The 26407-nt window shown below is 66.9% G+C and overlaps 12 protein-coding genes across 12 annotated transcripts; 6 read left to right on the top strand and 6 right to left on the bottom strand.

Moving 5' to 3' along the window:
• Positions 1 to 226: 226 nt before the first annotated feature.
• Positions 227 to 1200, bottom strand: RHOBADRAFT_45067 (uncharacterized protein; the record flags this gene model as incomplete). Its single annotated transcript, XM_018414537.1, has 4 exons — positions 227 to 461; positions 537 to 778; positions 1011 to 1080; positions 1163 to 1200. The coding sequence occupies 4 exons, from the start codon at positions 1198 to 1200 to the stop codon at positions 227 to 229; spliced, it is 585 nt and encodes a 194-aa protein (XP_018270626.1).
• A 1078-nt stretch (positions 1201 to 2278) lies between these two features.
• RHOBADRAFT_8287 (uncharacterized protein) lies at positions 2279 to 3063 on the top strand (the record flags this gene model as incomplete). The annotated part of the gene is made up of 2 exons (XM_018419216.1): positions 2279 to 2416; positions 2851 to 3063. Coding segments are annotated over 2 exons (351 nt in total), but the record flags the coding sequence as incomplete, so codon positions are not given.
• Positions 3064 to 5201: 2138 nt separating this feature from the next.
• Positions 5202 to 6345, bottom strand: RHOBADRAFT_66665 (uncharacterized protein). Its single transcript, XM_018419032.1, has 6 exons — positions 6237 to 6345; positions 6107 to 6162; positions 5954 to 6033; positions 5517 to 5891; positions 5395 to 5445; positions 5202 to 5328 (listed from the first exon to the last, which is right to left on the bottom strand). Exons 1-6 carry the CDS (start codon positions 6324 to 6326, stop codon positions 5234 to 5236), a joined length of 747 nt encoding a protein of 248 aa, XP_018270624.1. The 5' UTR covers positions 6327 to 6345; the 3' UTR covers positions 5202 to 5233.
• A 490-nt stretch (positions 6346 to 6835) lies between these two features.
• Positions 6836 to 7800, top strand: RHOBADRAFT_45064 (uncharacterized protein; the record flags this gene model as incomplete). The annotated part of the gene is made up of 4 exons (XM_018414536.1): positions 6836 to 6968; positions 7077 to 7237; positions 7350 to 7554; positions 7670 to 7800. The coding sequence occupies 4 exons, from the start codon at positions 6836 to 6838 to the stop codon at positions 7798 to 7800; spliced, it is 630 nt and encodes a 209-aa protein (XP_018270623.1).
• Positions 7801 to 8094: 294 nt separating this feature from the next.
• RHOBADRAFT_54373 (uncharacterized protein) lies at positions 8095 to 8672 on the top strand (the record flags this gene model as incomplete). Its single annotated transcript, XM_018417280.1, has 2 exons — positions 8095 to 8103; positions 8165 to 8672. 2 exons carry the CDS (start codon positions 8095 to 8097, stop codon positions 8438 to 8440), a joined length of 285 nt encoding a protein of 94 aa, XP_018270622.1. The 3' UTR covers positions 8441 to 8672.
• Positions 8329 to 9884, bottom strand: RHOBADRAFT_54372 (uncharacterized protein). The gene is made up of 5 exons (XM_018417279.1): positions 9786 to 9884; positions 9485 to 9724; positions 9269 to 9401; positions 8966 to 9201; positions 8329 to 8896 (listed from the first exon to the last, which is right to left on the bottom strand). Exons 1-5 carry the CDS (start codon positions 9854 to 9856, stop codon positions 8518 to 8520), a joined length of 1059 nt encoding a protein of 352 aa, XP_018270621.1. The 5' UTR covers positions 9857 to 9884; the 3' UTR covers positions 8329 to 8517.
• A 158-nt stretch (positions 9885 to 10042) lies between these two features.
• On the top strand, positions 10043 to 13499 carry RHOBADRAFT_37613 (uncharacterized protein; the record flags this gene model as incomplete). The annotated part of the gene is made up of 10 exons (XM_018413450.1): positions 10043 to 10684; positions 10786 to 10866; positions 10932 to 11189; positions 11261 to 11548; positions 11627 to 11691; positions 11809 to 11980; positions 12068 to 12689; positions 12795 to 12884; positions 12949 to 13193; positions 13279 to 13499. The coding sequence occupies 10 exons, from the start codon at positions 10043 to 10045 to the stop codon at positions 13411 to 13413; spliced, it is 2598 nt and encodes an 865-aa protein (XP_018270620.1). The 3' UTR covers positions 13414 to 13499.
• A 35-nt stretch (positions 13500 to 13534) lies between these two features.
• Positions 13535 to 16063, bottom strand: RHOBADRAFT_65291 (uncharacterized protein). Its single transcript, XM_018418676.1, has 11 exons — positions 15918 to 16063; positions 15807 to 15846; positions 15681 to 15718; positions 15570 to 15600; positions 15188 to 15422; positions 15025 to 15098; positions 14932 to 14950; positions 14648 to 14711; positions 14503 to 14574; positions 14236 to 14382; positions 13535 to 14164 (listed from the first exon to the last, which is right to left on the bottom strand). The coding sequence occupies exons 1-11, from the start codon at positions 15983 to 15985 to the stop codon at positions 13750 to 13752; spliced, it is 1203 nt and encodes a 400-aa protein (XP_018270619.1). The 5' UTR covers positions 15986 to 16063; the 3' UTR covers positions 13535 to 13749.
• Positions 16064 to 16494: 431 nt separating this feature from the next.
• RHOBADRAFT_45059 (uncharacterized protein) lies at positions 16495 to 18782 on the top strand (the record flags this gene model as incomplete). The annotated part of the gene is made up of 9 exons (XM_018414535.1): positions 16495 to 16504; positions 16734 to 16861; positions 17279 to 17507; positions 17700 to 17773; positions 17847 to 17972; positions 18039 to 18117; positions 18200 to 18251; positions 18329 to 18618; positions 18703 to 18782. The coding sequence occupies 9 exons, from the start codon at positions 16495 to 16497 to the stop codon at positions 18780 to 18782; spliced, it is 1068 nt and encodes a 355-aa protein (XP_018270618.1).
• A 98-nt stretch (positions 18783 to 18880) lies between these two features.
• On the bottom strand, positions 18881 to 21519 carry RHOBADRAFT_48643 (uncharacterized protein; the record flags this gene model as incomplete). The annotated part of the gene is made up of 5 exons (XM_018415168.1): positions 18881 to 19066; positions 19138 to 20219; positions 20294 to 20880; positions 20955 to 21092; positions 21161 to 21519. 5 exons carry the CDS (start codon positions 21517 to 21519, stop codon positions 18932 to 18934), a joined length of 2301 nt encoding a protein of 766 aa, XP_018270617.1. The 3' UTR covers positions 18881 to 18931.
• Positions 21520 to 22696: 1177 nt separating this feature from the next.
• RHOBADRAFT_45057 (uncharacterized protein) lies at positions 22697 to 24703 on the top strand (the record flags this gene model as incomplete). Its single annotated transcript, XM_018414534.1, has 15 exons — positions 22697 to 22774; positions 22839 to 22851; positions 22917 to 22948; positions 23016 to 23027; positions 23089 to 23229; positions 23291 to 23442; positions 23505 to 23513; positions 23577 to 23705; positions 23772 to 23813; positions 23876 to 23936; positions 24029 to 24145; positions 24220 to 24283; positions 24365 to 24448; positions 24521 to 24599; positions 24679 to 24703. The coding sequence occupies 15 exons, from the start codon at positions 22697 to 22699 to the stop codon at positions 24701 to 24703; spliced, it is 1038 nt and encodes a 345-aa protein (XP_018270616.1).
• Positions 24704 to 24975: 272 nt separating this feature from the next.
• On the bottom strand, positions 24976 to 26322 carry RHOBADRAFT_66664 (uncharacterized protein). The gene is made up of 6 exons (XM_018419031.1): positions 26143 to 26322; positions 25983 to 26073; positions 25667 to 25907; positions 25457 to 25595; positions 25339 to 25367; positions 24976 to 25238 (listed from the first exon to the last, which is right to left on the bottom strand). Exons 1-6 carry the CDS (start codon positions 26263 to 26265, stop codon positions 25160 to 25162), a joined length of 702 nt encoding a protein of 233 aa, XP_018270615.1. The 5' UTR covers positions 26266 to 26322; the 3' UTR covers positions 24976 to 25159.
• Positions 26323 to 26407: the final 85 nt, after the last annotated feature.

The following is a 26407-nucleotide window of genomic DNA, read 5'->3' as shown; positions in this document are numbered from 1 at the left end:
CAAGGTTCTGCGGGACAGCGCTGCCGCCAGAGAGCTTGGGTCCTCGAGGCTCTTCCCCCCGGACCGCTTCTCGGCCGTCTGCGTCGCCAAGCACGCTGTCCGAGGCTCTCTCGTCTCTCTCGGCGCCCCTCGTCTCGACAGAGAGGTGCGGCACAGGCGCAAGAAGGAGGAAGAGGATCCCGACGCGCCGTCGTTGCACAACCAAAAGGGTGTCGCGCAACACGCTTTACGCCTCCTTCTCGACGACGTTGCCCTTCTCGCTCACGTAGATTCCGTCAAGGAACTTGCGGATGTCCTTGTTGCGGACGAGGGTGCAGCCGTGGATCGACGCGGCCGACTGCGAGACCATGTCGACGTCGTTGCCCTCGAGGACGATCTCGTCCTTCTGCGCCTTGGACTCGGAGATGGTGACACCCTCGAGGAGCTCGACGTTGCGGACGCGCTTCTCGCCGAGGAAGTTGCTGTGGGGCGGCGGGGCCAAGTCAGGCGAGCCTTCTCGAGGGGTACGAAAGGGAGAGAGAGAGGGGAGGACGGACCGGATCTCGACGCTCTTCTTGTCGTCGGCGATGATGACGTTGATGGGGAAATGCGCGTACACGAGGCGCATCTTGTACGCAAAGCCGTACGTGACGCCCGTGATCATGTTCTCGATCTGGGACCGGATCGTGCGCAGGCACGCAACGTGCTTGCGCGCGCCGTGCCACACGACGAGCTTGACCTTGGCCGGGCCAACCTTCTGCTCGATGACGCGGATCGACATGGCGACGTGCTGCGCGTTCTGTTGAGGCGAGAACGGGTGCCGCAGGTCGAGGTGGTCGGAGCGAGGCGAGGTGGGGGCGGACCGAGGGCGGGCGGCAGGGCAACGCGGTGTCGACGGGATGGCGTAGGAGGGGGAGCAGGGCGGTGATCGTGAGGCGAAGGCAGGGCGCGGCGGGAGGGGCGAGAGGAGAGAGGCGGCGAGCACGGTGAGCACTCGCTCCGAGAGAGAGAGGGGGAGCCAGGGGGCGCACCTTCTGGAGCGTGCCACGCGGGCCGGTGACGGTGATGACACGGGCCTTGACGGCAACCGTGACGCCCTCCCTGCAGGACGTGGATAGAGCGAGTCAGTCGCAGGGTCGAGGAGATCGAGGCGAGGGGAGAAGGGGGAGAAGCGAGGACGCACGGGACAACGAGCTCCTCTTCCTTGTAAATCTGGAGCATGCTGTGGGTGCGTCGCAGGCGGATGCGCAGTGCAGGTAGGCGGTACGAGTGCGAGGTCGAGGTCGAGGTGGGCGACGAGGGAGGAGTGGGAGGGAGGCGAGAGGTCAGCGCTCGTTCAGGCGACGGGTGGACCGGCTGCTGTTGGGCCGTGCGGCGGGTGCAAGGCTCGATGCGACGACTGGCTGCACTGAGCGGGACCTGGCTGTGCTGCGGTGGCCGTGTTGGCGGCGTCGAGCCCGCTGCGAGCGCGAGCCTGGTCCCAGCTGCCGAGACGCGCCGCTCGCCCGCCCGCATGCCGCCCGCGCCAAGCCCGCCGCTGGTCCCGTTCTGGCCGCATGGTCGGCGTAGACGCTCTGAGCGCAGGTTGGACCGGCGGAGCGAGTGCTGGCGGTGGTGGGCGACCTGTCGAAAATTGGAGGGTGCGAGGCGAGGGGTGGTTTGACGGGCGGCGAGGGGCGAGGGGGGGCGTGACGGGGTACGGGTGGCGAGTGTGCACCTTGCGAGAGTGGTGGAGCAAGAGCTTACGTCGGCAGAAGAAGCGGGCGACGAGTCGGAGAGGAGGAGGAGGCGCGCTCGCCTCCGCGGACGACGACGACGACGAAGGCGAGGCTCGCCCTCCCTCCCTCCGTCCTCCCTCTCCCTCGTGGCGCATCTGCCCCAGTCCAGCGAGGCTCACTCTCACCACATGTCGTGGTACCCGCCGCCGCAAGACCCCTACGCCGCCGCCTACGGTGGCTACGCTCCCCCCCCTCCTCATCCTCCAGCACCACAGCCCGCCTACTATGGCTACCAGGCCCCGCCGCCGCCCCAGCAGCAGCCCTACCCGCCCCAGCAGCCTCACGCCTACGGCCGCTACGACTACGCAGCCTACGCCGGCTACGCCCAGGCCCCACCGCCTCCTCAACCCGCTCCTCCGCCTCCCCACTACTACGCCTACCACCACCACCAGCCGTCCCACTCGCCCGCACCTCCACCCGTCGCGTCCCCGCCCCCGCCACAGCACCAGCAACCCCCGCCGCTCCGCGAGGGCGAGCTGCGGCCCCCACCCGACGTCGGCGTCGACCCCAACTCGTTCCGCCGCTTCTTCTCGCAGCAGCTCCAGGGCCTCACCTTCAACTCGAAACCCATCATCACCGCCTTGACCCTCTTTGCCCACGAGCACCTGTTGCGCATGAGCGGCGTCGTCGCCCAGTGCCTCGACGAGCACCTTCGTTCCGTGAGTCCCCTCTTCCCTCTCCCTCTCGAGGTCGTGCGGCGACGAGTACTGGACGGCGGCATGGGGCAGTCGAGAGGAAGGGTGGCGGCGCAGTGGCGGTGAAACCACGGATCCAGGAGACTCGGCACGCGAGCGCGTTCGGGCCCCGTTCTCGTCCTTCCGGTCGCACTCGGCGACTCGTCCCTCTCTCTCTCTCTTTGTCTCTCTCGCGCCGCGCCTCGTCGTCGTCTCGATGCTTGCTCTGCCTGCGCTGCTTCTATGCGCCTGTCCTCGCGACTCTCGATCGAGCGAGCGAGGGAAAGCCAGCCGCGAGGGCAAGGACGAGTTGCGCGAGCGAGCCGTTGCCCGCGCCGAGCACCTTTCCCTTTCTCTCGAGAGCAATGTCCCGACTGACCCTTGGTCCTCTTCCGTCGCCCTTTCCCCCTCGGTCACAGTGCCCGCCGCAACACGTCCTCCCGACCTTCTACCTCCTCGACTCGATCTCGAAGAACATCGGCCCGCCGTACCTCGCCCTCTTTGGCCGCTTCCTCGAGCGCGCCTTCCTCCAGGCGTACCACGCCGCCGACGCCGCGACCCGCACAAAGCTCGAGGAGCTCCTCGGCACGTGGAAGACGGGCGGCGCCGACGGCGGCGAGCTGTTCCGCGCGCACGACGAGCCGAGGGAGGGCGGCAAGGTGCAGAGGGGCATCGAGGGCGCCCTGTTTGGCGCGAGGGGCAGGGGCGACGGCATCGGCGGCAAGGCCGTCAAGGACGCCGACATGTACAACGCGGGCGTGCGTCCCCCTTCTCTCCCTCAGGGTCGTCCTGCACACGCACGACCGGAACTGACCCTCGCGTCTCGCCCTCTCGTCGCAGGTCCAGCAGGTGTCGCACACGGCCACGTCGACCGAGCGCTCGGGCGTCCTGTACGACGTGCGCCGGCTCCTCGCCCTGCGCACCGAGGCGCCGCCGGCGTCCGACCCGACCGCCGAGGCCAACAACCAGAGCCAGATCGTCGCCCTCAAGAAGCTCGAGAGCCTCATCCTCAACACCCAGTTGACGACCGAGCAGGTCAACCAGATCCGCGCCCAGCTCAAGGCGCTCACGCCCGCTCCTGCGCCGATCCCGTCGCCGTCACCCGCACCACCAGCACCTGTCGCCGCCGTCGCCGTCGCCGAGCCCGCCGCCGCGAGCCTCACGCCGCAGCTCCTCGCGCCGACGGCGCCCTCGTTCGCGCACGGGCACTCGCCCTCGCCCGCACCAGCTCCCGCCGCCGAGTCGACGCCCGCACCGTCAAGCCTCGTCGGCGGCATCGACCTCGGCCTCCTGTCGCAGCTGAGCGCGTCGGGCGCGCTCGCCAACCTGTTTGCGCCCGCCGCGTCGCCCGGACCTCCCTCGGCGGCAGCAGCGGCGGCGCCGGCCGTCAAGCTCGAGGACGCGTTCGCGCAAGGGCATGGGCACGGTGCTGGGCAGGTCAAGGCCGAGGAGGACAAGCCGCAGCCGCTCGGGCAGGGGCCGGACAAGGACGAGATGGCGCGTGGGTGGGAGGACGAGATCCTGAGGCTCAACGTCGGGCTCACGAACGCCGAGGTCGCAGTGTGCGTCCTCAGTCTCTCTGTCTCTTCTCACGTTGTCGTCGACGGCCGTGTCCGTCAACGCCTCGACTGACCCTTTCCCCCTCGCCTCGCGCCGCAGACCTCGCCCTCAAACCCCGTCGCTCCTGTACCTCGCGCTCGCGCTCCCGTGCGCCCAGTGCGGCCTGCGCTTCTTCGCGTCGGCGTCGGGCAAGAAGAAGATGGACCAGCACCTCGACTGGCACTTCAAGCACAAGCGGCGCGTGCGCGAGGCGGCGGGCAGGACGGCGGGCAGGGGTTGGTTCACGGGCGAGGAGGTGCGTCTCTCTCTCTCTCTCTCTCTCTCTCTCGCATCCCGACGCTCCGACCTGACCGACGAGGACGAGCGCCCGCAGGCATGGTACGCGTCGGACGAGACGACGGGCGAGGTCGCTCCCTCGGCCGGCTTCTCGACCTCGGGCCAGCCCTCGACGGGCAACGTCTCGTCGTCGTCCGCCGCAGGAGGCGCACCGACGATCGACCGCGCCGCGCTGCGCAAGCTCAAGGTGCCCGTGCCGCCGGCGTCGGCGACGTCCGAGGACGGCGGGCTCGGCGACAAGCCGTGCCCGGTGTGCCAGGACAAGCTCAAGAGCGAGTGGAGCGACGACGAAGAGGAGTGGGTGTGGTGGAACGCGGTCGTCGTTGACGGCACGGTGCGTCCTGTCTCTCGCCCGTCGTCTCGAAGCCTGTTTGCCCGCAAGCACGCACTGACCCTCTTTCCTCGCCCCCTTTCCCCCCTCAATCGTCCCTCGCGCAGCTGTATCACGCGACCTGCCACGCCGAGGCGACCCAGGCGCAGCAGCAACGCGCCGCCGCCGCATCGACGACCGGGACGGGCACGCGCGCGCTCCCCTCGCGCGAGTCGACGCCCGCCTCGACTGCGGCGGCGGCGGCGGCGGCGGCCGCCTCGCGCAAGCGGCCTGCGCCGAACGAGGAGGAAGGTGCGAGCGAGCAGGGAGGGGTCAAGCATGAGGAGGGGGCGGGCGCGCAACAGCAGCAGGGCGAGGGGGAGCCGCAGCTCAAGCGGGTCAAGAGCGAGCCTGGGCTCGGCGGGGCAGACGAGTAGCGCAGCTGGACAGTCGTCGTGCATCGTGTCGTTGTCCATCTTTCGAGCGAGCCCTTGCGAGACCTGAGAGCCAACAGCACGAGAGAGAAAAGGCCAGCCTCTTCAGCGCTCTCGAGCACGGCGCGAGCCCAAAGATGGACACGTCTATTGCTCATGCGGCTACTGCTTCTCGAACGCCACCGTCGTGATGCTCGACCCTGTACTGCCGCCGAACTGGAAGCTCGCTCGCGGCACGTGCGAGTGGACGCTGAGACCTGTTGTCGCGAGAGGAGGTTCAAGCTCGTGCGGGGCGCGAGAGAAGGAGCGAAAGAGAGACGCACCTGATGCCGGGGTAACGAACGCCTTCTCGAGCTCGGCCTGGGTCCAATTGCCTGCGGGCGGCGGGGCAGAGTCAGCTCGCTCGTCGACCGAGCGACGGGAAGGAGGAAGGGCAAAGACGCACACGACGTGATGAGGAACAGGCCTCCCGGCTGCAGCAGCTTCGACACGCTCTCGACGTACAGCTCGCGCAGGTTGCGCCCTTGCCGCACCTCGTCGCTGAGGCACACGGCGTCGTACGTCCCCTTGTCGGTCACCAAGTCCCACTTCTCCTCCGAGTCGGTGACGTGCGGGACCGTCTCGCCGAGCGCAACGTCGAGAATGTCGGCGGTGAAGAAAGATGGTGGCGGCGACGAGACAGTGTGCTCGTCCGAGGCGAGTCGTGCGGCGAGGACCGACTCGGCGAGCTGGATCGAGAGGGGCGAGTAGTCGACGCCGGTGAGGGAGGTGTAGCCGGCCGCCGAGAAGGCAAAGAGGAGCTGTCCGTTGCCGGTGCCGACTGTGAAAGAGGAGGCGTCAGATCTGCGCGACGGCGAAGAGGAGAGAACGAGTCGGACGCACGGTCGAGGATGCGGCCGTCGAGATGAGGGAAGTGCTCTTCTGCCCACTCGACCATGTCCTGCGCCGAGTCCTCGCCGAACCTGCAGGGATGGTGCCGCCAACGAAGGTCAGCTGCGACAGGAGGAGAGGGAGGAAGAGGGAGAGGAGACGGACCAGACCTCGCCCTCGTCCCCGATCTCGTTGAACATCTTGACCTCGCGCTCATAGACCTGCGTACGCGTGATAGATGTACTCAGCGACCGATCAGGGGAGCTAGTCGAGAGGGGAGAGAGCGAGGGCGTACCGAGTTCCAGTGGTCCTGCGTGCCGAGGCGGGAGGGAGGAAGAGGTGCGCCGAGCTCTGGCGCGTCTCCAGATGCGGCGAGATCGGCCATGGCCTGCTTGAGAGCTTCGCTAGCCATCTCGAGCGGTGTGGAGAGAGGATGGTCGTGAGGAGAGTGGCCGCAGCGATGAGAAAGGCGGGCTCGCTCTCTCGCTCTCGCAGAAATGGGCGAGGGGGATCATGGTGCTCTAGAGTAGCTCACGGGCCTGGTAGTAGATGCAGCTGAGCACCGTGCGACTTTGACATTTCGCCGGTGTCGTGCTTCGACTCTCCACCTCGCTCTCCTTCTCCCTCCTCCACACCACCTCTCAGTGAGTTCGACGCAGCTCGCACTTACTCGGCTCGCCTGTCGCACCAGGTGCCGCGACCGCTGCGCCAGCCGCCGTGCCCCCTTTGCCTCTCCACCTCGAGCGCTTCCCCATCTCTCCCGCGCCCGGCACTCTTCCAGCGAGCGCGAGCAGCAGCCCGATACACGCCCACGCACTCCTTCAGTCCTCAAGCGCGCACTGACACCCTCTTGTTCCCCCTGCGCAGCTCGTCCTCCCCTCCCTCATCCTCAGCATGTCGGCCGCACCCAACTCGACCTCGGAGCCCGTCTCGAAGAACATCGTCTGGCACGAGGGCGTCACGCAGACGCAGCGCGAGGAGCTCGTCGGCCAGAAGGGCGTCACCATCTGGTTCACCGGCCTCTCGGGTGCGTCCCTCTCCCTCGTCCTCATCTCGTGCGCCAGCCTTGGCTCGTCAAGCTGCGCGACATGCGGGTTTCTCGGCGACAGGGACTGACGCCTGTACTCTCCTGCAGCCTCAGGCAAGTCGACCCTGGCGTGCGCGCTCGAGCTCGAGCTCCTCCAGAAGGGCAAGCGCGCCTTCCGCCTCGACGGCGACAACGTCCGCTTCGGCCTCAACAAGGACCTCGGCTTCTCGCCCAAGGACCGCGAGGAGAACATCCGTCGTGTCGGCGAGGTGCGTCGGCCGTCCTCGACCTCGTTCGTCGAGAGAGCGCCCGGCCATGCGGCCTGCCGCTCTCTCGAACCTGCGGGTCATGTCCTGACCGTACCTCTCGCCCCTCACGCAGGTCGCCAAGCTCGTCGCCTCGTCGTGCACGACGACCCTGACGGCTTTCATCTCGCCGTACCTGGCCGACCGCGCCCTTGCGCGCAAGATCCACGACGAGAGCAAGATCCCGTTCCTCGAGGTGTTTGTCGACGCGCCGCTCGCCGAGGTCGAGAAGCGCGACCCCAAGGGCCTGTACGCCAAGGCCCGTGCCGGTGTCATCAAGGGTGCGTCGCAGTGTTTCCCTCGCTCTGTCGCGCTCGTCCGTCGGCGTTGGCGACGTCGTCGGCAGCGCTCTGCGCTTGTCAGAGGGTCACTGACATTCGCGCCTCTCGCCTGCAGAGTTCACCGGTGTCTCTGCGCCGTACGAGGCGCCCGAGTCGCCCGAGCTGCACATCAAGACGGCCGAGGTCGACATCGAGACGGGCGTCCAGATCATCGTCGACTACCTCGAGAAGCACAAGTTCATCTGAGCGGGTCTCGGTCACTCGCGACAGGAGGTGGACGTGACATAGATTGGCGGACGTTTGGTGTATTGCATCGCTGTGGATACCCGCTCGCCGAGCCGGTCGAGGAAGAGGAGGAGGTGGTCGAGGACAGGGAGAGCGCAGGCGAGTCTTTCTCGGCCGGTACCGCAGCGCGACTCGATGCTAGAGAGCTCTACACGAGCAGCTTTGCGGCCGTCTACGTTCGAGACGAGCAGCTGCGTTCCCCACTTCCCCTCCTGGTCGACCTTCAACCGCTCTCTCTCGCACCCACCACGCCTCATGCCAGAGGTCCGTCGCTCTCGTTCTCTCGGTCCAGCCAAGATCCGAACTGACCCGTGCCGTCCCACAGATCACGCTCCTCTACTTTGCCGCCGTCCGCACCTCGCTCCCCTCCGAGCCGGCCTCGCAAGTCGTGCGCCTCCCCGACTCGCCCTCGCCCTTGCCGCTGTCGAGCCTGCGCCACTACCTCGTCGACGAGGTGCATCGCGGCAACGACGACTTTGCGCGCGTGCTCGAGCGGTGTGCGTGGAGCGTCGACGAGGAGATGGTCGACGACGACGATGAGGGCGTCGCTCTCAAGGGCGGCGAGGTCGTGTGCCCGATCCCGCCCGTGAGCGGCGGCTGAGCGAGCGGTGCGCGAGGGTGGACGAGAAACGCGCTGGTACAACAACGAGGGCACGGCGCTACAACCCACCTCCCCCCTCAAGCCGCCTTCGCCCTCTTGGCCGCGCGCCGCTCCTCGACCTCCCTCCTCTTGTCCTCGATCCGCCTCTTCCTCTCGTCCCTCTCGCGCTCCCTCTCGCGCTTGACCCTGTCCCCCTCGACCTCGCGCTCGCGCCTCTTCCTCTCCGTCTCGGCCCTCGCCCTCTCGAGCTCGTCCATCTCGCGCCGGCGCTCCTGCTCGTCGGTGCTGAAGGCGTAGAACCCGGCGCCGCGCGTCCGGTTCTCGCCCGTCGCCGAGTAGTGGTCGACGAGGGGCGCGGCGGCGGCGGCGGCGAGGGTGGCGGCGCGCTGCGCGAGGATGGCCGGGTCGGGCTCGTACACCGGGAACGACGTCTGGTCGCCGTAATAGACGTTCGAGCTGCATGACGGGTGCACCGAGAGAGTCAGTCGTTGCCCAGAACTGCAGAGAGAGAGAGAGAGCACGCACGGGTCGGGACCCTCGCCTGGTGCCGGCTCCTTGCCCATCTTGGGGACGCGGTCGTCGACCCTCGCGACGTACTGGACGGGGGCGTGCGCCATGTCGTGGCTGACGCCCTCGGGCGCGTTCGGGTCGCGAAAGGGCGCACCGCGCGGCACCTCGGAGCGCGGGATGAGGCGCGTGCGGCCGAACTCGTCGGTGAACTCGACGAGCGGGTCTTGCGTGTGCGTGAGCGGTGCGACAGGCTGCGGGTGCGTCGAGCGGTCAGACAGGTGTATCTCTGGGTGCAGGGAGAGAAACGAGGGGACGCACTGCGTCGTCTGCGTCGTCCGAGTCGGCGGTCGAGGAGGACGAGCCCGAGGGCGAACCGGAGCGCGCTCGCTGGTCAAAGTCGACGAGGAGGGCGTCGATCTGCGCCTCGGTCAGGCCGCCCGTCTTGCCCTTGCTGTCGGCAGGGAACGAACGTGAGTGCGGTGTGCAGAGAAACGAGGAGGGAGGGAGGGAGAGAGAGAGAGAGGCGAGGCGCACCGGATCTTGTCATAGATGGCGGCCTTTTTCTCGAGGTGCTGCTTGACCTGCTGCGGGTCCTTGCGGCCGGTGGTCGGGTCGTCCTCGTAGACGACCTGGTCGCGAGCCTGGCGCTGCGCGAGGCCCTTGTTCTGGCGAGCCCAAGCGGGGAGCTTCTTGTTGGTGCCGCGCGAGACGCCGCCGGTGATGGTCGAGGGCTGGCCGCGCTCGCGAGACTTGCTGAGGTCGTCCTCGTGCTTGCTGCGTGGGGCCAGAGGTGAGTGAGGGGGCACGAGAGCTCGAAAGAGATGAGGAGACGGACCTGAGCTGGGCCTTGAGGTCGAGGAAGGACGCGCTCGAGACGGGTGCGTCGAGGTGCTTCTTCGGGGGCATGCGCTGGCTAGCAAGGTGGCTCAGCTGCAGGCTGCCGTGGTGGAGGAGGAGGAGAGCCGGGCTCCCCACCTCGGGTCCTCCTCCTCCTCGACCCTCTTTCGCTCGACCACGCTCTGCCCACCCCCTGTGGGCCAGGTCACACTCGCTCGACACAGCCTCACAGCGTCTCGGCACACGATCCCGGCCATGGACTCGCTCGCGCACCCGTTGTCGTCGTCGTTCGAGACGCAGCTCTCGTTCGTCCGACACTCCGACCTCGACCGCCTCGTCACGGTCCGCATCGCCTCGTTCCAGGGTCACTTGCCCCAGCGACCCCTCGTCGACCTCCTCGACCAGCCCTCGCTCAAGCACCACGGCTTCCAGCAGGCCACCCCGTCCGACCTCTATGTCCGCCTCGAGCTCTGGGCCGACAACAACCGCCTCGTGCCCCCAGTCCAGACGGCCCACAAGCACTTCAAGTCGCGCGAGCAGGTCGACTGGAACGAGCACGTCACGCTCCCCGTCAAGTACCGCGACCTGCCCGCCTCTGCCCAGCTCGCCGTCACCGTCTTCGACATTGCCGGCCCGCGCCAGCTCGCCGTCGTCGGCGGCTCGACCCTGCGCTTGTTCGGCAACAAAGCCACCCTCAAGAAGGGCAAGCAGCGCCTGTACCTGTGGAAGGGCGTCGAGGCCGACGGCCGCGTCGAGTCGGACACGCCGAGCAAGGTCGGCCTGCGCGACGAGATGGGCCGCCTCGAGAAGCTCGTCCGCAAACACGAGCGCGGCGACATTGCCCGCCTCGACTGGCTCGACAAGCTCGCGTTCCGCCAGATCGAGAAGATTCACAAGGTGCGCCCTCTCTCACAGCCCTCTCTCCCTTTTCCTCCTCCTCGTCTCTCGTGGCCCTTATTGACGTCCTTCGTCCGACCCGACGACATCACTTTCCGCAGGCCGAGTCGGAAAAGTCCGACAACCTGTTCCTGTACCTCGACCTGCCGCGATTCGACTTTCCCGTCGTCTTCAGCGAGCCCGTGCGTCACGAGACCCTCTCCTTCCTGCGCCTCGACCTGTGACCGACCTGAACGTGCCCTTGCAGGAGTACCCGCTGCCTGTCCTGTCGTCGCTCAACCTGTCGTCCGCCCTCGGCCCGGCCGCATCGGTCGCGAGCAGCGTGCCCTCGACCTCGGCCCAAGCCGCCTCGTCGTCCGAGCCGACCTTGTTCACCATCATCGACCCCGAGATCGTCCGCAAAAACCCTGTCGAGGCCAAGCATCGTCGCCTCGTGCGCGACCATCGCAACGGCCCGCTCGACCGCGAGCTCAAGCCCAACGCCAAGATCCGCGACGAGCTCAACGTGCGTCCCCTCGCCGTCGTACACGCCCTCCTCACTCGTAACGGCGCCCTAAATGTCTCGTACGCCTGCAGGAGATCCTGCGGTACCCGCCGACGCAAGAATTGACGACGCCGCAGCGCGACCTTGTGTGGAAGTTCCGGTTCTACCTGACGCGCGACAAGCGCGCCCTCACCAAGTTCCTCAAGAGCGTCGTGTGGTCCGACTCGGGCGAGGCGACCCAGGCCGTCGAGACGCTGTTGCCCATGTGGAACGAGGTCGAGATGGACGACGCGCTCGAGCTCCTCGGGCCGGCCGAGGGGTTCCGCGACAGGAGGGTGCGCGCCTACGCCGTCAAGCAGCTCGAGCGAGCAGATGATGAGGTGCGTCCGACGTGCCCCTTTCGTCTTGAGCGGACTCGGGCGCAATGCAGGACTGACTCGCTTGCACGCCGCCGACAGGAGCTCATGCTCTACCTCCTTCAACTCGTCCAGGCGCTCAAGTTCGAGCCCGCACCTCCTCCTTCGTCTCCCTCGGCCTCGTCCATCTCGCCCAGTGCCTCTCTCCGTTACTCGCACGTCCGCCACTCGACCCGCAGCACCGCCTCGCCCAGCTCCGCCGCCGCCGCCGTCGCAGGCTCGAGCGCGGCACCAGTCGACGTCCCGACGCTCGAAGACTTCCTCGTCGAGCGCAGTGCGAGGAACCCGGTCCTCGGCAACACGTTCTACTGGTACATCCAGGTCGAGCGCGAGGACAAGGGGCGAGGGCGGCTCTTTGACGAGGTGGCGCGCAAATTCGAGCGGCGCATCAAGGAGGTACGCCCACGCTCTCTCACTCTATATTCTCGCCGTCTCGTGACCGATGAGCGCGTACACGTGATTGACCAGTCCGTACTTCTGCAGCTCCATCGTCCAGGCGAGCCGGACCAGCTCGACGCGCTGCGGCGACAGAGCGAGTTCATCGCCCGCATCACCCAGCTCGCCTCGTCACTACGCCTGTCCAAGGACGCTCGACCCAAGAAGATCGACAAGCTGCGCGCTGCCCTCGCCTCGTCGTCGTCCGGGTTGAGCACCTTCTCGCCGCCGATCCCGCTCCCACTCGACGCCCGCATCGCCATCACGGGCATCGACGCTGACGCGTCGAGCGTCTTCAAGTCGAACCTGTTCCCGCTGCGGCTGCAGCTCCTCACGTCGGCGACCGGCGACACGGACCCGTTCCCCGTCATCTTCAAGAACGGCGACGACCTGCGGCAGGACCAGCTCGTGATCCAGCTCTTCACCCTCATGGACCGCCTTCTGCGCAAGGAGAACCTCGACCTCAAGTTGACGCCGTACCGCGTCCTCGCGACCGGCGCCGTCGACGGCATGGTCCAGTTCGTCCCGAGCCGCACGCTCCAGGACATCACGAACGAGTTTGGCGCCCAGGGCCTCCTCGGGTACCTGAGGGAGCACAACGCCGACCCGGGCAGTGTCGGTACGTACGGCGTCAAGCCCGAGGTGTTCGACACGTACATCCGCAGCTGCGGTGCGTCCTCGTTTTCTCTTTCGCCCTCTCTCCCGGGCCGCCAAGTCGGGGCCTGTCTCTCCTTCCGAGGATGTCGAACCGACTCGAGCCCTCTTGTACACGCAGCCGGCTACTGCGTCGTCACGTACTTGCTCGGCGTCGGCGACCGGCACCTCGACAACCTCCTTCTCTCGCCCGACGGCCACTTCTTCCACGGTGCGTCCCTCTCTCTCTCTCTTCTCTGCAATACGAGTCTCGCCTGACGATCATGTGTGCACAGTCGACTTTGGCTACATCCTCGGTCGCGACCCCAAGCCGTTCCCGCCGGCCGTCAAGGTGTGCAAGGAGATGGTCGACGCGCTCGGCGGCATCCACAGCCCGCACTACGCCCGCTTCAAGAGCCTGTGCTTCACGGGCTTCACGACCTTGCGCAAGAACGCCAACCTCTTGATCAACCTCGTCGCGCTCATGGTCGAGGCCGACGTGCCCGACATCCGGGTCGAGCCCGACAAGGCCGTCATGAAGGTGCGCCCTCGCTTCTTCTCCGACTCTCTCCTCGCCTGTAGTGCGGCACCGAGTCCTGACTCTCGCTCTCGCGTCGCCGCCGCAGGTCCAGGACAAGTTCCTCCTCGCCCTGAGCGAGGACGAGGCGATCCACGAGTTCGAGGCGCTCCTCAACGACACGAGCTACTTTGCCAGCGTCCTGGACCGCATTCATTCCGTAGCGCAGTACTGGAGGGCGTGAGCGTGCGGGCCTGTCGCCATCGTCGTCGTCGTCGTCGTCGTCGTCGAGGCGTTGTTGTGATTCAGACTGTCGCGCGCTCGAGCCTCTCCCTCTCGCGCGTCCTCTCATCGAGAGAGAAAGAGAGAGAGAGACGAGAGAGATAGTGTCTTTGCAGGCTGCGAGAGCGTGACAGAGCGAGTGTAGGGTAACGAGCGTGACGAGATAGGGAAATAGGCCGCCGACGACCAGTCGGGGCGAGAGGGGAGACAACCAGGGAGGGGGAGGACAACGGAAAGACAGAGGGAGAGACGGCGAGGGGGTATCTATAGAGACATCGCGGCTTCCGAAACGAGGGATCTAGGCAAAGAGAGCCATCGCGCCCGCGACCGCGAAGAGGGAAGCTCCCGCTCCGAGAACGACGCGACCTGCGCCCGACGTCCCGCTCGCCGCGAGTCCAGCGACGGTCGCGGTGCCCGACGCAGACGACGATGCCGAGGACGTGCTCGACGTGACCGTGACGGTCGAGACGGGCGCGCTCGAGCTCGTGCTCGACGACGAGAGCGAGCTGCTGCTCGCCGACGACGAGTCGGACGAGACGACGGACGACGACGACACGACCGACGACGACGAGACCATCGAGGTGGTCCACGTCGACGACGACGAGTCGGAGGAGGCGCTCGAGACGACAGAGCTTGCCGACGAGGCGAGGGAGGACGCGGTCGACGAGGCGGGCATGGCCGACGAGCTAGCGACCGGGGCCGAGGTGCTCGTCCTGCAAAGCGAGTCACTGTGTCAGGCGCTGAGGACGACAATGGGAGAGGAAGAGAGAACGAGGCGACGTACGCAGGGGAAGCAGCAGCGGCGGCGCCGCCGACGGTCGCGACGGCCTGGCAGTTGGACGACTTGCCCGCCGCGTGCGGGGTGGGTGCCGCGCCCTGGCTCTGCTGGTACGTCGAGAGCTGCCCGTTGACCATGTAGATGCCGGGAGGGCTGCGCACGAGAGCGAGGAGGGCGGCGGGGCGAGGAAGGAGGGGGAAAAGAAGAGTTTGCAGGAACGGGCAATGTGCTTCAGTGACTGGCTCGACGTGGACGAGGAAGGGAGTGACGCACTACTCGGTCGAGTCGCCGTCGCACGTGTCGAAGCCGCCGTTGTAGTTGCCGGGCTCGTTCCAGGCGCATCCTCTGCAGGAACGGGTCCGAGCGTTAGGGCAAGGGGTGCGGCACGAGAATGACAGGCAGGGAAAGAGGGGCGCACTGGATGTCGTAGATGTGCTGGCACCACAGCCACGCGTCGTCGGCGTCGTGGCAGATGCGGAAGCCTGCGACGAGGAAAGGGCGAAAGTGGGTCTCGTGAGTGAGGAACGCTCTGGCGGCGAGGCGAGAGCTCGGCCGACACGAAGGTCGTAGAGGAGAAGATCGTCGAAGAGAAGGTAGAGTGACAGGAGGCGGATGGTGGACAGTCGAGGCAGGATCGAGTGTTGGGGGTGGACGAGGGAGAAGCGAGGGAGGGAAAAGAGGGCGAGAGAGGGCGAGACGTACAGAACTCCTGGTCCGAGATCTGGAGAGGCATGTGCGTTAGTCTCGCGAGGCCTTTGGCGTATGGCAAGACAAGACGGAAGGAGGGACACGCACGAACGACGTCCACTCGTGAATCTGCACGCCGTTGTTGAACACGAGAGCGCCATGCGGGTTGCCGAGGCCGTCGGCTGATGGACGAAGGCGCGTCAGTACCTGAGACCTGGAACGACCGAGGAAGCGAGAAAGGGAGGCGAGGAGGAGAGGGTCGTGGACGCACCGCCGTGCGGGTCGAGCTCTCCACCGGCGTCGCCGCCCTGGACGTTGATCTTGGTAAAGTCACCGGTGCCCGTCACCTGCGTGTAGTGCGGCGTCTTAAGGTAGTGCGCCGACCGGATCGTGCCCTGCGGCATGACGCGCGCACCGTGTCCACTGGCGGTACAGTAGGCGACCTCGATCTGCTCCGTGTCGCCGATGGTCCCGCCCGGCGTCGGAGGAGCCCATAGGCAGAAGTCCTGCGCAGAGACGAGGAGGTGAAGGAAAGAAGGAGAGGGAGAGGGGAACGAGGAAGAGCGAGAGGGCGGGGGAGGAGGGAGAGAAGGAGGGTCAGTGGCGTCGTTTGCGGCTCGAACGCTCGCTCGAGCGTACGAGGATTGACTCACGGTGACGCTGTTGACGTGAGCGGTCTGGCACCTGCGGTAGAGGGAAAGGGAGGGACGCAAAGGACGGTCAGCAGGTCGCCCGGACTTTCCGACGAGGCGACTCGGGCGCACATGGACGACGGGCTGTCGGTAGTGCCGCAGTCGTTGTACTGCGAGCGTGCGGGTGTCGGCGAGTCAGTTCATGCCGGGAGAGGACGCTAGAAGGCGCTGTTGAGGGTGGAGAGGGAGGGAGCTCACGCCCGTCTGCTCGGACTCGCTCGTGTGCGGGAGGTTGCCGCTGCGGGTGCGCTCGCGGGAGGGTCAGCTCGTCGCACGAGGGAGGCCCTGACTGAGAGAAAGGAGGCGCACAGGTTGTAGTTCGAGTAGGCGGCCGCGACGGGGATGAGGGCGGGGAGCGCCGCGAGGAGGGACAACATGGCGGTGCGAGTTGGGGACGAGAGGGACGGGGCGCGCAGTCGAGGTTGTTGACGAGGTAGCAGAGGCGGCGAGCAGGTGCAGCGGTGAGCAGAGAAGAGCGAGAGCTGCAGGAGGGGGAGGAGGTTGAGGGAGCGAGCTGCGTTTCCAGATCTATCTTGGGCGCACACGCGCCTCGGGGTCAAAACAAAGCGCGAAAGTCGACAATGAAGCGGTCCCCCGCAGCCGGCGAGGACCAAACTCGGCTTTGCGCCCGGAGCTTCCGCTTCGCCCGGGCGCGTCGCTCTCTGCATCCTGCTCCCAAGAGAGCTCCGCTCGACCTGGCACCTGCTGCGAGGCCGCATCCAGCTCGACCGACACGCACCAGCCCCGCCCCAGCTGCGCGAGGCTCGCTCTTGCTCGCATCTCTCACCCGTGCTGAGCGTCATCAGCAAGTCGCCCTCGTGCCACGACCACACCTCGTGCCGCAGACCCTGCACCGCCATACAAAGCCTCGCCTAACTCGACCGACATGCGCGCTTGTGAGTCGAGTCGTCCCTTCCCTCGGTCCCCTCTGCCCTCCCTTCCTCCTTCCCTTTGCTCGTCCGACCCTCGTCGTGGCTCTCTCGAGCCCTCGCTGACTCCAAAGCGCCGGCAGCCAACAGCTTGACCGACTAAGGTGAGCTGCGCAGGCGCGCGAGCGTCAAGACAGCGATTCACGTCGAGCCTGACAGCTGGCCGAGTTGCCCCTCCCTCCCTCCCTCCTCGCAGGCCCACAAAGCGGCGCCGCACCTCGGCAAATCGACACAGTCGCGTCGCCCGACTCTACGACCGCCCACACCGCCGGCCTCCTCGACAAGGTCGAGCCCGCACTCGTGCGCAACGACCTGCGCCTCGCCGTCCGTCCGCTCCCTCGTGGCGACCGCCGCCCAGTACCGCACCCTCGTCACGAGCATGTGCGAGGACGGCGAGCGCGAGCACAAGATCAGGGTGTCTCGTCCCGTCGTTCGCGAGCCTCGGCGGGCTCGAGGCGATGCAGGCGAGCAGGCTGGCCGAGGCGCTGCGCTTTTTCGAGACGTCGCGGGCGTTGCCAGTAGCACAGCAGCAATTGCAGTGCGAGTATTTCTCCGTCGAGTCCCGTTCGCGAGCGAGAGTTGTCGAGGTAGACGAGGTCTCGGAGATTTCGAGGCGGCGGAGGAATCTCGCAAGGAGGAGGATGAGGAGAGTCGACCTTCCTCCGTCCCGCACGCCCGTCGACGATGCAGCGTTCCCGCCTCGCTCTGCGCACCTGCACGCGCGCCTTCTCGACCGCGCAGCCCGCCGCGCAAGCCGCCTCGTCGAGCTACCAACCTCCCGTCCAGCCTGGCTCGCTCCCAGCGTACGACCACGCCCTCGCCTACATCCAGCAGGACCGCGACGCCAAGCTCGCCCAGCTCGAAGACCTCAAGGCCAAGGGCGACGCCGACCCGAGTGTCCTCGACAAGCTCGAGGTCGAGGCGTGGAGCAACGACCCAGAGACTCGCTGGCGGGCAAAGCACGGCCATGGTGAGCTCGCCTGCTCTCTCTGCCCTCTCCTGTACCTCTGTGGGGACTTTTGGTGGCGGCACCGGGCTTACTCGGGCTCGCGCGGTCCGTCTCGAGGTGGTCCGCCGATGAGGACGGGCTCGAGGCCAAGGTCGCGCCGCAGCGAAGGCCAGGCCCGCAGGACTGGCACTGACAGCCTCTCCACCTTTACAGGCGACTTCTCCAAGCCCGTGTACCGTCACCTCGCCGAACGGGCATGGCGGAACGACGGCGACTTGGCCATCCTCGTGCGTCTCGCTCCCTCTCCGCGTCGTCCTGCGCCTCTTGCGAGCCATCGCCGACCTTCTACACCGCCCACAGATGCAGCGCGTGACCCAGATGCACGTCACGCCCGACCTCCTCCCCGAGATCAAGCCCGTCGCCGACGTCCGGCTCACCGTCGCCGGCTCGACCATCGAGCCCGGCTCGTACACCAAGCCTGCAGACGTGCGTCGACCCCTTTCTCTCTGCCCCTCTGCGCGTCTCGAGACTAACGCCCGCCTCGCCACGCAGACTCGGCAAGCGCTCGATGTTTCGGTGCAGGTCTACCACGCGGAAGAGCGCCTGTACACGCTCCTCGTCGTCGACCCTGGTGCGTTCCCCTCCCTCTCCTATTCTCGAGATTCGTCTCGAATGAAGCATGATCGTGCGACTGACTCGAGCGACTCCTGCAGACGTGCCCGACGAGTTCAACCAGACCTTCTCGACCTTTGCCCACCTCCTCATGTACGCCCTCCTCGCCGACCCGGCCCTCTTTCTCGCTCGCCCAGTCCCGCAGTCCTGACAATCACGTCTCCCCGCAGCCCCAACATCCCTCTCTCGGCAACCTCGTCCTCCCCGCTCGACCTCTCCTCTCTCTCCTCGACCCTCTCCTACGTCCCGCCGCACCCGCAAAACGGCACGCCCTACCACCGCTACACGGTCCTCCTCCTCGAGCAGCCGGAGAGCCTGTCGCTCTCGCCCGACTCGACGTCGCGCGACGCCTTCTCGGTGCGCGAGTTCGTCGTCGAGCACAAGCTCGAGCCGAGGGGCATCAGCTTCTTCCGCCAGAAGTGGGACAAGGACGTGTCGGCCATCTACAAGGAGGTCCTCGGTGCGTCCTCGTCTCTCTCTTCTCCTTCCTCTCTGCCATCCTCGCCGTCGCAAAGCGCACTCACGACCACTCGACCCGTCGCAGACCGCCCCGAGCCGAGGTACGGCCGCCCGCCCAAGATGGACCTGTACGCCGGCAGGCCGCCCAAGTACGAGCTGGTCTGAAGACGAGGAGGACGAGCGAGAAGCCGTGTCGACGAGTAGAGCCCTGTATCGCACCCCTTTCGAGCACTCTCTTTCTCTCGAGCCCGCTCTCGACGCGCGACCGCGAAAAGGACAGCGTTACAGCCAGACAGAGAGGAACACGAGAGCAACTACTTCTTGTCCTTGATCTGCAGCTGGAGGGTGGCGCCGTTGTCGAGGTTGAGCGTCGCGAGCGTCGTCGTGTTGGCGAGGATGCGGCCGTCGTACAGGTACCGCTGCTTGCCGACGGGGACGCCGACCGTCGCCTGCATGTCGAGGGCTCGAGTCAGTCGTGCACGACGAGGGGAGAGAGAGAGAAAGAGAGAGAGGGACGCACAGCGATGCGGTCGCGGACCGTGCCGACGAGGAGCGTGAGCGGCACCTCGAGCTCGACCTTCTGGCCCTTGCAGCCCCACGCCGGCTTGGCCGAGTACTCGGGGAGCTGCACCTGGATCTTGACCGGGTGCGGGTGGCTCGCGAGCCACTCCTCCTCGCCGACCGTCGTCGGACCCTCGGCCTCGCCCGTGCGCGCCCGCTTGGCCGACGGCTCGTCGTCGCCATCGGCGTCGGGCGCCGGACGCGTCACGCCCGCCGTCGACGTCGACGCAGCGGGAGCTGGCGCAGCGGCGGCCTCGTTGGCGCGCTGCGAGCCCGGGCCCGGACCCGGGAGCGCCTCGCCCGGCGTCGCCACCTGCGGGCGCTGCGGCAGGCCTGCCGGTAGCGGCGGCGCGTTCGGGTCGACCGTCGACGCCTCGACGACGTCGTCGGCGGGTGCGGGAGCAGGTGCAGGTGCGGGCGAGGACGCGAAGCCGGGCGGGACGCCGACCGAGCGGAAGTCGTTCTCGGTCGTGCGCTCGATCGTCACCTCCTGCTGGCGCTGCGGGCCGGCCGAGATGGTGGCGCCGCCGCTCAGGACGGTCGGGCCCGAGGGCTGTGCGGCGGCTGCTGGCGGCGGCGGTGCGGGCGCGGACCCTTGAGCGGGGAGCGTCGGGCCGATGTTGCTCTCCTCGGTCGGCAGGACGCCCTTGCTCTTGTGGATGGCGGCGATCTGCTCGTCGAAGTTGGCCGTCTGCTGGTACCGGAGCGTGATCGACTCCTTGGACGCGGCGTGGCCGTCCCACACGTTCTTCTCGCGCGCCTTCGACTGGGCGACGCGCTCGGCCTGCTTCTGCTTCTCGGCCGCGCCGATGTCGCCGCCGAAGATGTCGGGGCGGTGCGCCGCGATGGCCCGGATCGACGCCGAGACGTCGGTGCCGCCGGGCATGACAGCCGACGCGGCGCGGTTGAGGTCGGCCTGCTTCTTGTCCTCCTTCCACCGCGGGTCGAGGAGCTCGTAGCGGATGTGCTTGCTCAACTCGTCGACGGGCACCTGCTGGCCCTCGAACGTCGTGTACGCCTGCCCCGCCTTGGGCTTCTTGGCTGCGCGCGAGAGGGAAGAAAGGGCGGGTCAGTCGTCGAAATGGCGGAAGGAGAGGAGGAGAGAGAGGACGCACTGCGAACGTAGTCCTTGCGGATCTTGACGGGCGCACTCGAGTCGGCCTGGGTGATCTCGACGACGTCCTCGCGCTTCTGCTCGACGACCTCGACGCCGGCGGCTGGTGCCGGCGCCACCTCGGCCTCGTCGTCCGACTGGTCGCCCATCTCCATCTCCTCCTCGTGCGCCTCGCCGTCGTCGCCGTCTGCGCCGCCGGGCACGTCCTTGCCCTCCATAATCATGGCCGCCATCTTCTTCTGGGCGATGCTCATGTTCTCGACCTCGGCGAGGCTCATGGGCGGCGGCAGCTCGGCGATGCCGGCCTCGTCGTTCTCGGTGAACTCGATCGTCGACACGACCTGGAAGTCCTGCCAGTCGATCTCGGCGAACGCGATGCGCTCCTCCTCGGCCTGGTCCTCGGCCTCCTTGCGGCGCGTCGACTCCCACTTCTCCCACTCGACGCGCGCCTGGGCGTCCTTGAGCACCTCGCGGCGTCCGATGACGACGCGGTCGGCGGTCGAGTCGGGCGGGCCGCCGGCACGACGCTCGAGGCGGGCGACAAAGTCCTTGGAGGGCACGAGGATCTTGGTGTACTGCTCGACGAGGCTGCATGTGCGGGAAGGAGAGTCAGGTCGAGGGAGACGTAAGGAGTCGGTCGAGAGGAAATCGGGGCGACGCACCGGTTGAAGAAGCCGAAGAGTGAGTGCGAGGGCCGGAGGAAGTCGAACTGGTAGTTGCGCGACTCGCGAGCGGCGAGGTCCGAGGCGAACTTGCGACCCGAACGAGCGGTAAACAGGGCAGTCAGGCGCAAGATGTCGCTGTCGACGAGGAGCTTGTCAGTTGACGCTTTCGGCTATGAGGAGGGTGAGGGAAGGGGACGACGCACAGGTCGACGGCGTTGATCTTGGGTGGGTCCTCGACGAGGAACTCGAGCGCAGGCGGCTCAGGTGGCCGGCCATCGTCCTCGGCCTTGGCCGCGTCTTCTGCCTCCTTCTCCTCGGGCTTCTGCTCGGGCTGCTCGCCGGCCTTGAACGCAGCGAGGCGGTCGGCGTAGTAGGCGTGGTACGGGTCGTCGGCGTTGACGAAGGCGAACCGCGAGTCGCTCTTCTCGCGCAGCTTGAACTTCTCTTCGAGGAGCGCAGGGTTGGCCGACTTGGCGACAAAGGCGGCCGTCTTGTCGACGATGGCCTTGATGGCTGGCGGCGGGAGGATAATGGTGCCGTCGGGCACAGGCGTGGCCGTCATGCTGGGCGGGCGCGCGTGCTGCTGGATCGACAGGTGGGCGGACGGCTGCAGTTTGGCGCCTTCTGGCGAGCTGAGGAGTCGCGGAGGAGGGTCGCGAGGGTGGAGGCGGAGGAGGGGTGGCGCAGGCGGAGGCGAGGGGCCGGCGAGAGTTGTAGGGCAGGTGGCTGTTCTGCTGTGCTTGTGTGGGGGCAGTCGAGCGCTCAAGCGAGGCTCCAGCGAGAGCAGCCGGTTGTGAAGAGAGCGCGAGCTGATGAGGACGGTCGTCGCGGCGAGCGACCAAGTCCGGGACTTTGCTCGACGACAAGCTGTCGGGGCTGGTTCTTTCGTGCTCTGCTCGCTCGATGATACTTTTCAAAAGCAGTGCTGACCGTCGCAGAAAATCGCCGTGCCGTTGGGAGGCGACACCATGGCCGCCGCTTGCTCTCCCTCCTTCTTTGTGCTCGCTCTCGGCTCGCTGCCCGCGCAGGCTTTCGCGCACCGCCTTTGCCTCTCGCGTGGCTGCGCAGTGCGCCCTGCTCGCACGCCTCAGTGGCAGCGGCCGCGAGGCCGTCCGCTCGCCCAACTCGCTGCATCCGGCTCCTCGCCTCTGCCGCAGCGACCGCGCTGTTCCTACATGGAGCACGTGAGCTTGAAGCTCGAGGATCGCTGCGGGGAGGGCACACGCCGAGCGCCTGGCCACTCTCGTCGTTGCGCCCGTGGCGAGGGTGGAACCACCGCTGCCGCCGGCCGTCGCGACCGGGGCCGGCGCGTCTGATGACGGCCTCGACGAGTGCTCTTTCATTGTCGAGAGAGGCCAGGAGTGCGACGTCGCACCTTGCAATCTGGCGCGGGCGAAGCGCGCAAAGCTGGTGTCTCACCAGCCCCTTTGTTCTCCTCGACGCTCGATGCGCTGGCTTGAGCTTCCGGCAGATCCGGGGTGGCCGAAAGGCTGTCGAAGCCGGCCAAGCGCTCGCTCGCAACAGCTTCGCCGCTTCGTCGCTCTCGCTCCACCCCTCCTGCTCGGGCGGACACCTGCGCCTCGTCCTCGCCTGCTCGACCTTCTCAAGCAGCTTCAACCCCGCGCGCCGTCGCCTGCGTCGTCCGCCGCCTCGCCGCCGCCTCGCCAGTACAATAAGCCGCCGTCGAGATGGGTGCTTGTGGATCTACCGAGGCGAGCGGTGCAGCAGGGCAGCCGTCGATGGAGGAGGTGGCACGGTCCAAGGGCATCGACCGCATGCTGCGCGACGAGGAGGACAGGTTGGCGCGCGAGGCCAAGGTGCGTCGCGCCTCGAGTCCTACCGACGTCCTTGACAGTCAGCTGATCGTTCACGGACCCACAGATCCTGCTGCTAGGTGCGCACGACGCCGTGCACGGTCCCCCGAAGCGCCTCGAGACTGACCTTGCTTCGCGCTCGCAGGTCCCGGGTCGAGCGGCAAGTCAACAATCCTCGTGCGTCCTCTTTCTCTCTGTCTGCTCCAACGAGTGACCGCTGAAGATCCTCCGTTGGCTCTCGCAGAAGCAGATGAAGGTGCGCCGTCCCGCCGCTTCTCGCGCTTCTTCGGCCACTCACCCTCCTCGTCCGCCCACAGATCCTGCACCTGTCCGGTTTCACGCCCGCCGAGCTCGAGGAATACCGCCAGCAGATCTTCGTCAACGTGCGCGAGGCGATGCGGGCGTGCTGGGCGCTTCTCGAGCTCGAGGGGTTCGAGCTGGCGCAGCCGGCGCTCTTGGTGCGCTCAAGCTCGCTCTCCTCTCGCCGCACATCCCGACTGACATACTGTCGTACGACAGGACTTTCGAGAAGGCATCGTCTACGCCGAGGACCTGCGCGAGCGTCAGCCCTTTCCGCCGCACCTGCTCGTGCCGATCAAGACGCTGTGGGCCGACCGAGGGCTGCAGCAGGTGCTCAAGAAGGAGGGCTCGGACCTGTTGATACCAGAATAGTGCGTCGACCGTGTTCCTGTCTGTCTTGACCGCCGGTCACTGACCCTCTCTCGTCGCGCAGCACGCACTAGTGCGCTCCTCCCCTTTCCTCCGTCTTGGCGACCCCGTCCTGACGCATCGTCTCGCATAACAGCTTCTGCTCCCACCTCGACCGCCTCTTCCAGCCGACATACATCCCGACAGAGCAGGACGTCTTGCGTTGCCGACAAAAGACGACCGGCATCAGCGAGACGACGTTTGCCGACCGAGGAATGCAGTACCGGTGCGCCCGAGTCCCTCTCTTCCTCTTTCTCGTCGACGTTCGACTCATCTTCTCGAGCTCGTACAGCATCTTTGACGTCGGCGGGCAGCGGAGCGAGCGCAAGAAGTGGTCCGTCATCGTCTTTGTCCGACTTGGTCGAGCGACGAATTGACCCGCCTCATCGCCTGCAGGATCCACTGCTTCGAGAACGTGACGGCACTACTGTTCCTCGCGTCTCTGGCCGGCTACGACGTGCGTCCCTGTCACCCCTCCCTCATGTCGTTTCGCCGACTGACCTTCCCAAACCCCTCGCCTCCCTCCTCGCCTCGACTCCCCTTCCGCAGCAATTCCTCGTCGAGGACCGCGACTCGAACCAGATGCAGGAGGCCCTCATGCTGTTCGACTCGATCTGCAACTCGCAGTGGTTCGTCAAGACGTCGACGATCCTGTTCCTCAACAAGGTGCGTCCTCGCCGTCGGCCTCTCCTCGACTCTGAGCCGCGCTCGGTCCCCTGACGCACTCGCCGCACTCGCAGCTCGACGTCTTCCAGGAGCGGATACGCCACTCGCCGATCCAGGCGCACTTTCCCGACTACGAGGGTGAGCGCACGGTCCTCTCTCATCGCGGCGACCTGCAGCGGGCCTGACTCGCCGCCCTCTTTCTCTCCGTTCTCGCCACAGGCAAAGTCGGGAGCGTCGTCGAGGGCCAAGAGTACTTCAAGCGGCGCTTCGTTTCCCTCAACCGCTCGCGCCGCAAAGAGATCTGTGCGTCCTCGCGCGCTCTCTCTCTCTCACTCTCGATGCCGCCTCGTCTGACCGCCCTCGACTGTCTCGCAGACACGCACTACACGACGGCTATCGACACGTCGCTCGTCAAGGTCGTGATGACGAGCGTGTACGACATCATCCTGAACCGGTGCGCTCTCTTTCTCTCCCTTGTGCGTCCTCTCGACCGCAGCACTGACACCGCGCCTCGCCTCGTCGTACACGAGCAGCAACCTGCAGAACTTTATCCTGTGACCTGCCCTCGTCGCTCGCACCCCGTCTCCCTCGCCGTTCCCTTCGTCGTCCCGGCCTTTGCTCGTCGTTCGCCTCAGTTGGCCTTGTTGTACCACATAGCGTTCCCTCCTCTCTTCTTCTAGACTGCGCAGACGCAACGAGCTCGCCTTTCCGAGCAATCGGCCGGGCTCTTTATCGAGGAGAGAGCTGCGAGCGAGAGGGGGAGCTCGAGGAAGCGAGGGCTCGACCGCAGCGCTTCCTGTCTCTCGAATGGCACCATCGGCGGCATCGTGCGAAGGAATTCACAGATGAGGATGTAGTGCACGCGGCGAGGCGAGGTCTATATGGCAAAGAGGGAGGGCAAGGACGGACGAAGGCGAGGACGAAGGAGGGGGGAGGGAGGAGCGGAACGCCGAAGCGCTGTGCAGGCCCGCCGTTGCACCGTCGTCGCCTCGCCCTGGTGAAACTCGATCCACCTCACGCCGTCTTGGCCGTTTTCCAGCTCAGGAAGCACGTCCACGCGATGCCGGCGATGCTGCCGACGGGGACGCGGTACCTGCAGGACGAGGAAGCGTGAGCGCCAGCCTCACGGCGTTACACGTCACACCGACATGAGGCAGTCGGGCGAGGCGGTCGGGGTGGGCGCGGCGACTCACCTCAAGGGGATGTAGCGAAAGTTGAGGGTCTGCGAGAGTCGGGAAGGGGAAAAGTCAGTTCGCGCTCTGGTTCGACCGCGCGAGCCACTGAGAAAGGGGGAGAGAGAGTGGGACGTACCTGGAGCAACGGCCACACCTGCCAATTGACGAGGAGAATCGGCCAGTAGTTGGTGCGGATCTTCTCGCGCGTCTCCTCGCTGTCGAGGCCCTCGAGGAGGCTCATCGAGAAGAGGAAGATGAAGAGCGAGACCGGCGCACTGCGGAAGGTGACGAAGAGAATGAGTCCTGGTCGCACCACGACAGGAGAGCGGGAACGAGAGGGACGTACAGGCCGAGCTGATCCGCCGCGACACGCTTGGCGAGCTGCACGACGCTGACCGGCGTCTCGCCCGCCGCGTTGGCTCCTGCCGCACCTGCGCCCGCGAACCCCGGGCCGCCTCGCTCGAACCGCGCGCCCTTGGGCAGCTCCTTCTCGAGGCCCGGTATCGGGTTCTCGACCTTGACCTTGGCCATCGTGGCCGGCTGGCCCGGGATGGCCCGGCGCAGCGGGAAGTTGACCTCGAGGAACTCTGAGGGTGCGAGTCGAGTCAGTAGGGAGGCGCAGAAGAGACACACGTGCGCGAGGAAAGAGAGAGAGGACGGACTGTTCCACGCGCCGCCGAGCGGGCCCATCGACGCGCCGAACACGGCGTACCGCATCGTGCGCTCGATGTCAAACACCAACGAGGCGCCAGTCTGCAACAAGGACGGCACCTGTCAGTGTCGTTGCGGTGAGAGAGAGGAAGGGAGGGCGGTTTGACGCACCGAGAGGCCGATGATCTGGGCGCTCACGTCGCCGATCGACATGAGGAGGCCGTTGGCGACGCAAAGGGTGATGTAGGGACGGCGCTCGAAGTTGCGCGAGTAGGTGCGGAGGAGGGCCGACATGACGGGCGGGCTCGGCGCGAGGAGGCGGAGGTGAGGTCGAGGGGAAGGCGTAAGGCGAGGGCGCAAGGAGGCGGGTAAGTAGCTGAATGTTGCTGTGGGCTGCTACTGGACCGATCTGCTGGACTGCTGCGGTCGCTGGAGG

The sequence above is a fragment of the Rhodotorula graminis genome (assembly GCF_001329695.1).
Source record: "Rhodotorula graminis WP1 unplaced genomic scaffold RHOBAscaffold_8, whole genome shotgun sequence".
In the NCBI taxonomy this organism is placed as follows: Eukaryota; Fungi; Basidiomycota; class Microbotryomycetes; order Sporidiobolales; family Sporidiobolaceae; genus Rhodotorula; species Rhodotorula graminis.
The sequence above is the reverse complement of the archived record's forward strand: the minus strand, read 5'-3'. Positions and strand labels throughout refer to the sequence as shown.

Bases quoted from the DNA above. Each gene is read 5' to 3' on its own strand.
- RHOBADRAFT_66665 (XM_018419032.1), bottom strand. From the start codon at position 6,326: ATGGCCGATCTCGCCGCATCTGGAGACGCGCCAGAGCTCGGCGCACCT. The intron at 5,892-5,953 runs GTGCGTCCGACT...CCTCTTTCACAG, and splicing joins CGACGGCCGCATCCTCGACC to TCGGCACCGGCAACGGACAG. The intron at 5,446-5,516 runs GTGCGTCTTTGC...CGCCGCCCGCAG, and splicing joins CCTGTTCCTCATCACGTCGT to GCAATTGGACCCAGGCCGAG.
- RHOBADRAFT_54372 (XM_018417279.1), bottom strand. From the start codon at position 9,856: ATGCCCCCGAAGAAGCACCTCGACGCACCCGTCTCGAGCGCGTCCTTC. The intron at 9,725-9,785 runs GTCCGTCTCCTC...GGCCCCACGCAG, and splicing joins GACCTCAAGGCCCAGCTCAG to CAAGCACGAGGACGACCTCA. The intron at 8,897-8,965 runs GTGCGTGCTCTC...CCCGTCATGCAG, and splicing joins CCAGGCGAGGGTCCCGACCC to CTCGAACGTCTATTACGGCG.
- RHOBADRAFT_65291 (XM_018418676.1), bottom strand. From the start codon at position 15,985: ATGTTGTCCCTCCTCGCGGCGCTCCCCGCCCTCATCCCCGTCGCGGCC. The intron at 15,601-15,680 runs GTGCGCCCGAGT...CCTCTACCGCAG, and splicing joins ACCGACAGCCCGTCGTCCAT to GTGCCAGACCGCTCACGTCA. The intron at 14,383-14,502 runs GTGCGTCACTCC...TCTCGTGCGCAG, and splicing joins GACGGCGACTCGACCGAGTA to CCCTCCCGGCATCTACATGG.
- RHOBADRAFT_66664 (XM_018419031.1), bottom strand. From the start codon at position 26,265: ATGTCGGCCCTCCTCCGCACCTACTCGCGCAACTTCGAGCGCCGTCCC. The intron at 26,074-26,142 runs GTGCGTCAAACC...TCCTTGTTGCAG, and splicing joins CCCAGATCATCGGCCTCTCG to ACTGGCGCCTCGTTGGTGTT. The intron at 25,368-25,456 runs GTACGTCCCACT...CGACTCTCGCAG, and splicing joins AGGTGTGGCCGTTGCTCCAG to ACCCTCAACTTTCGCTACAT.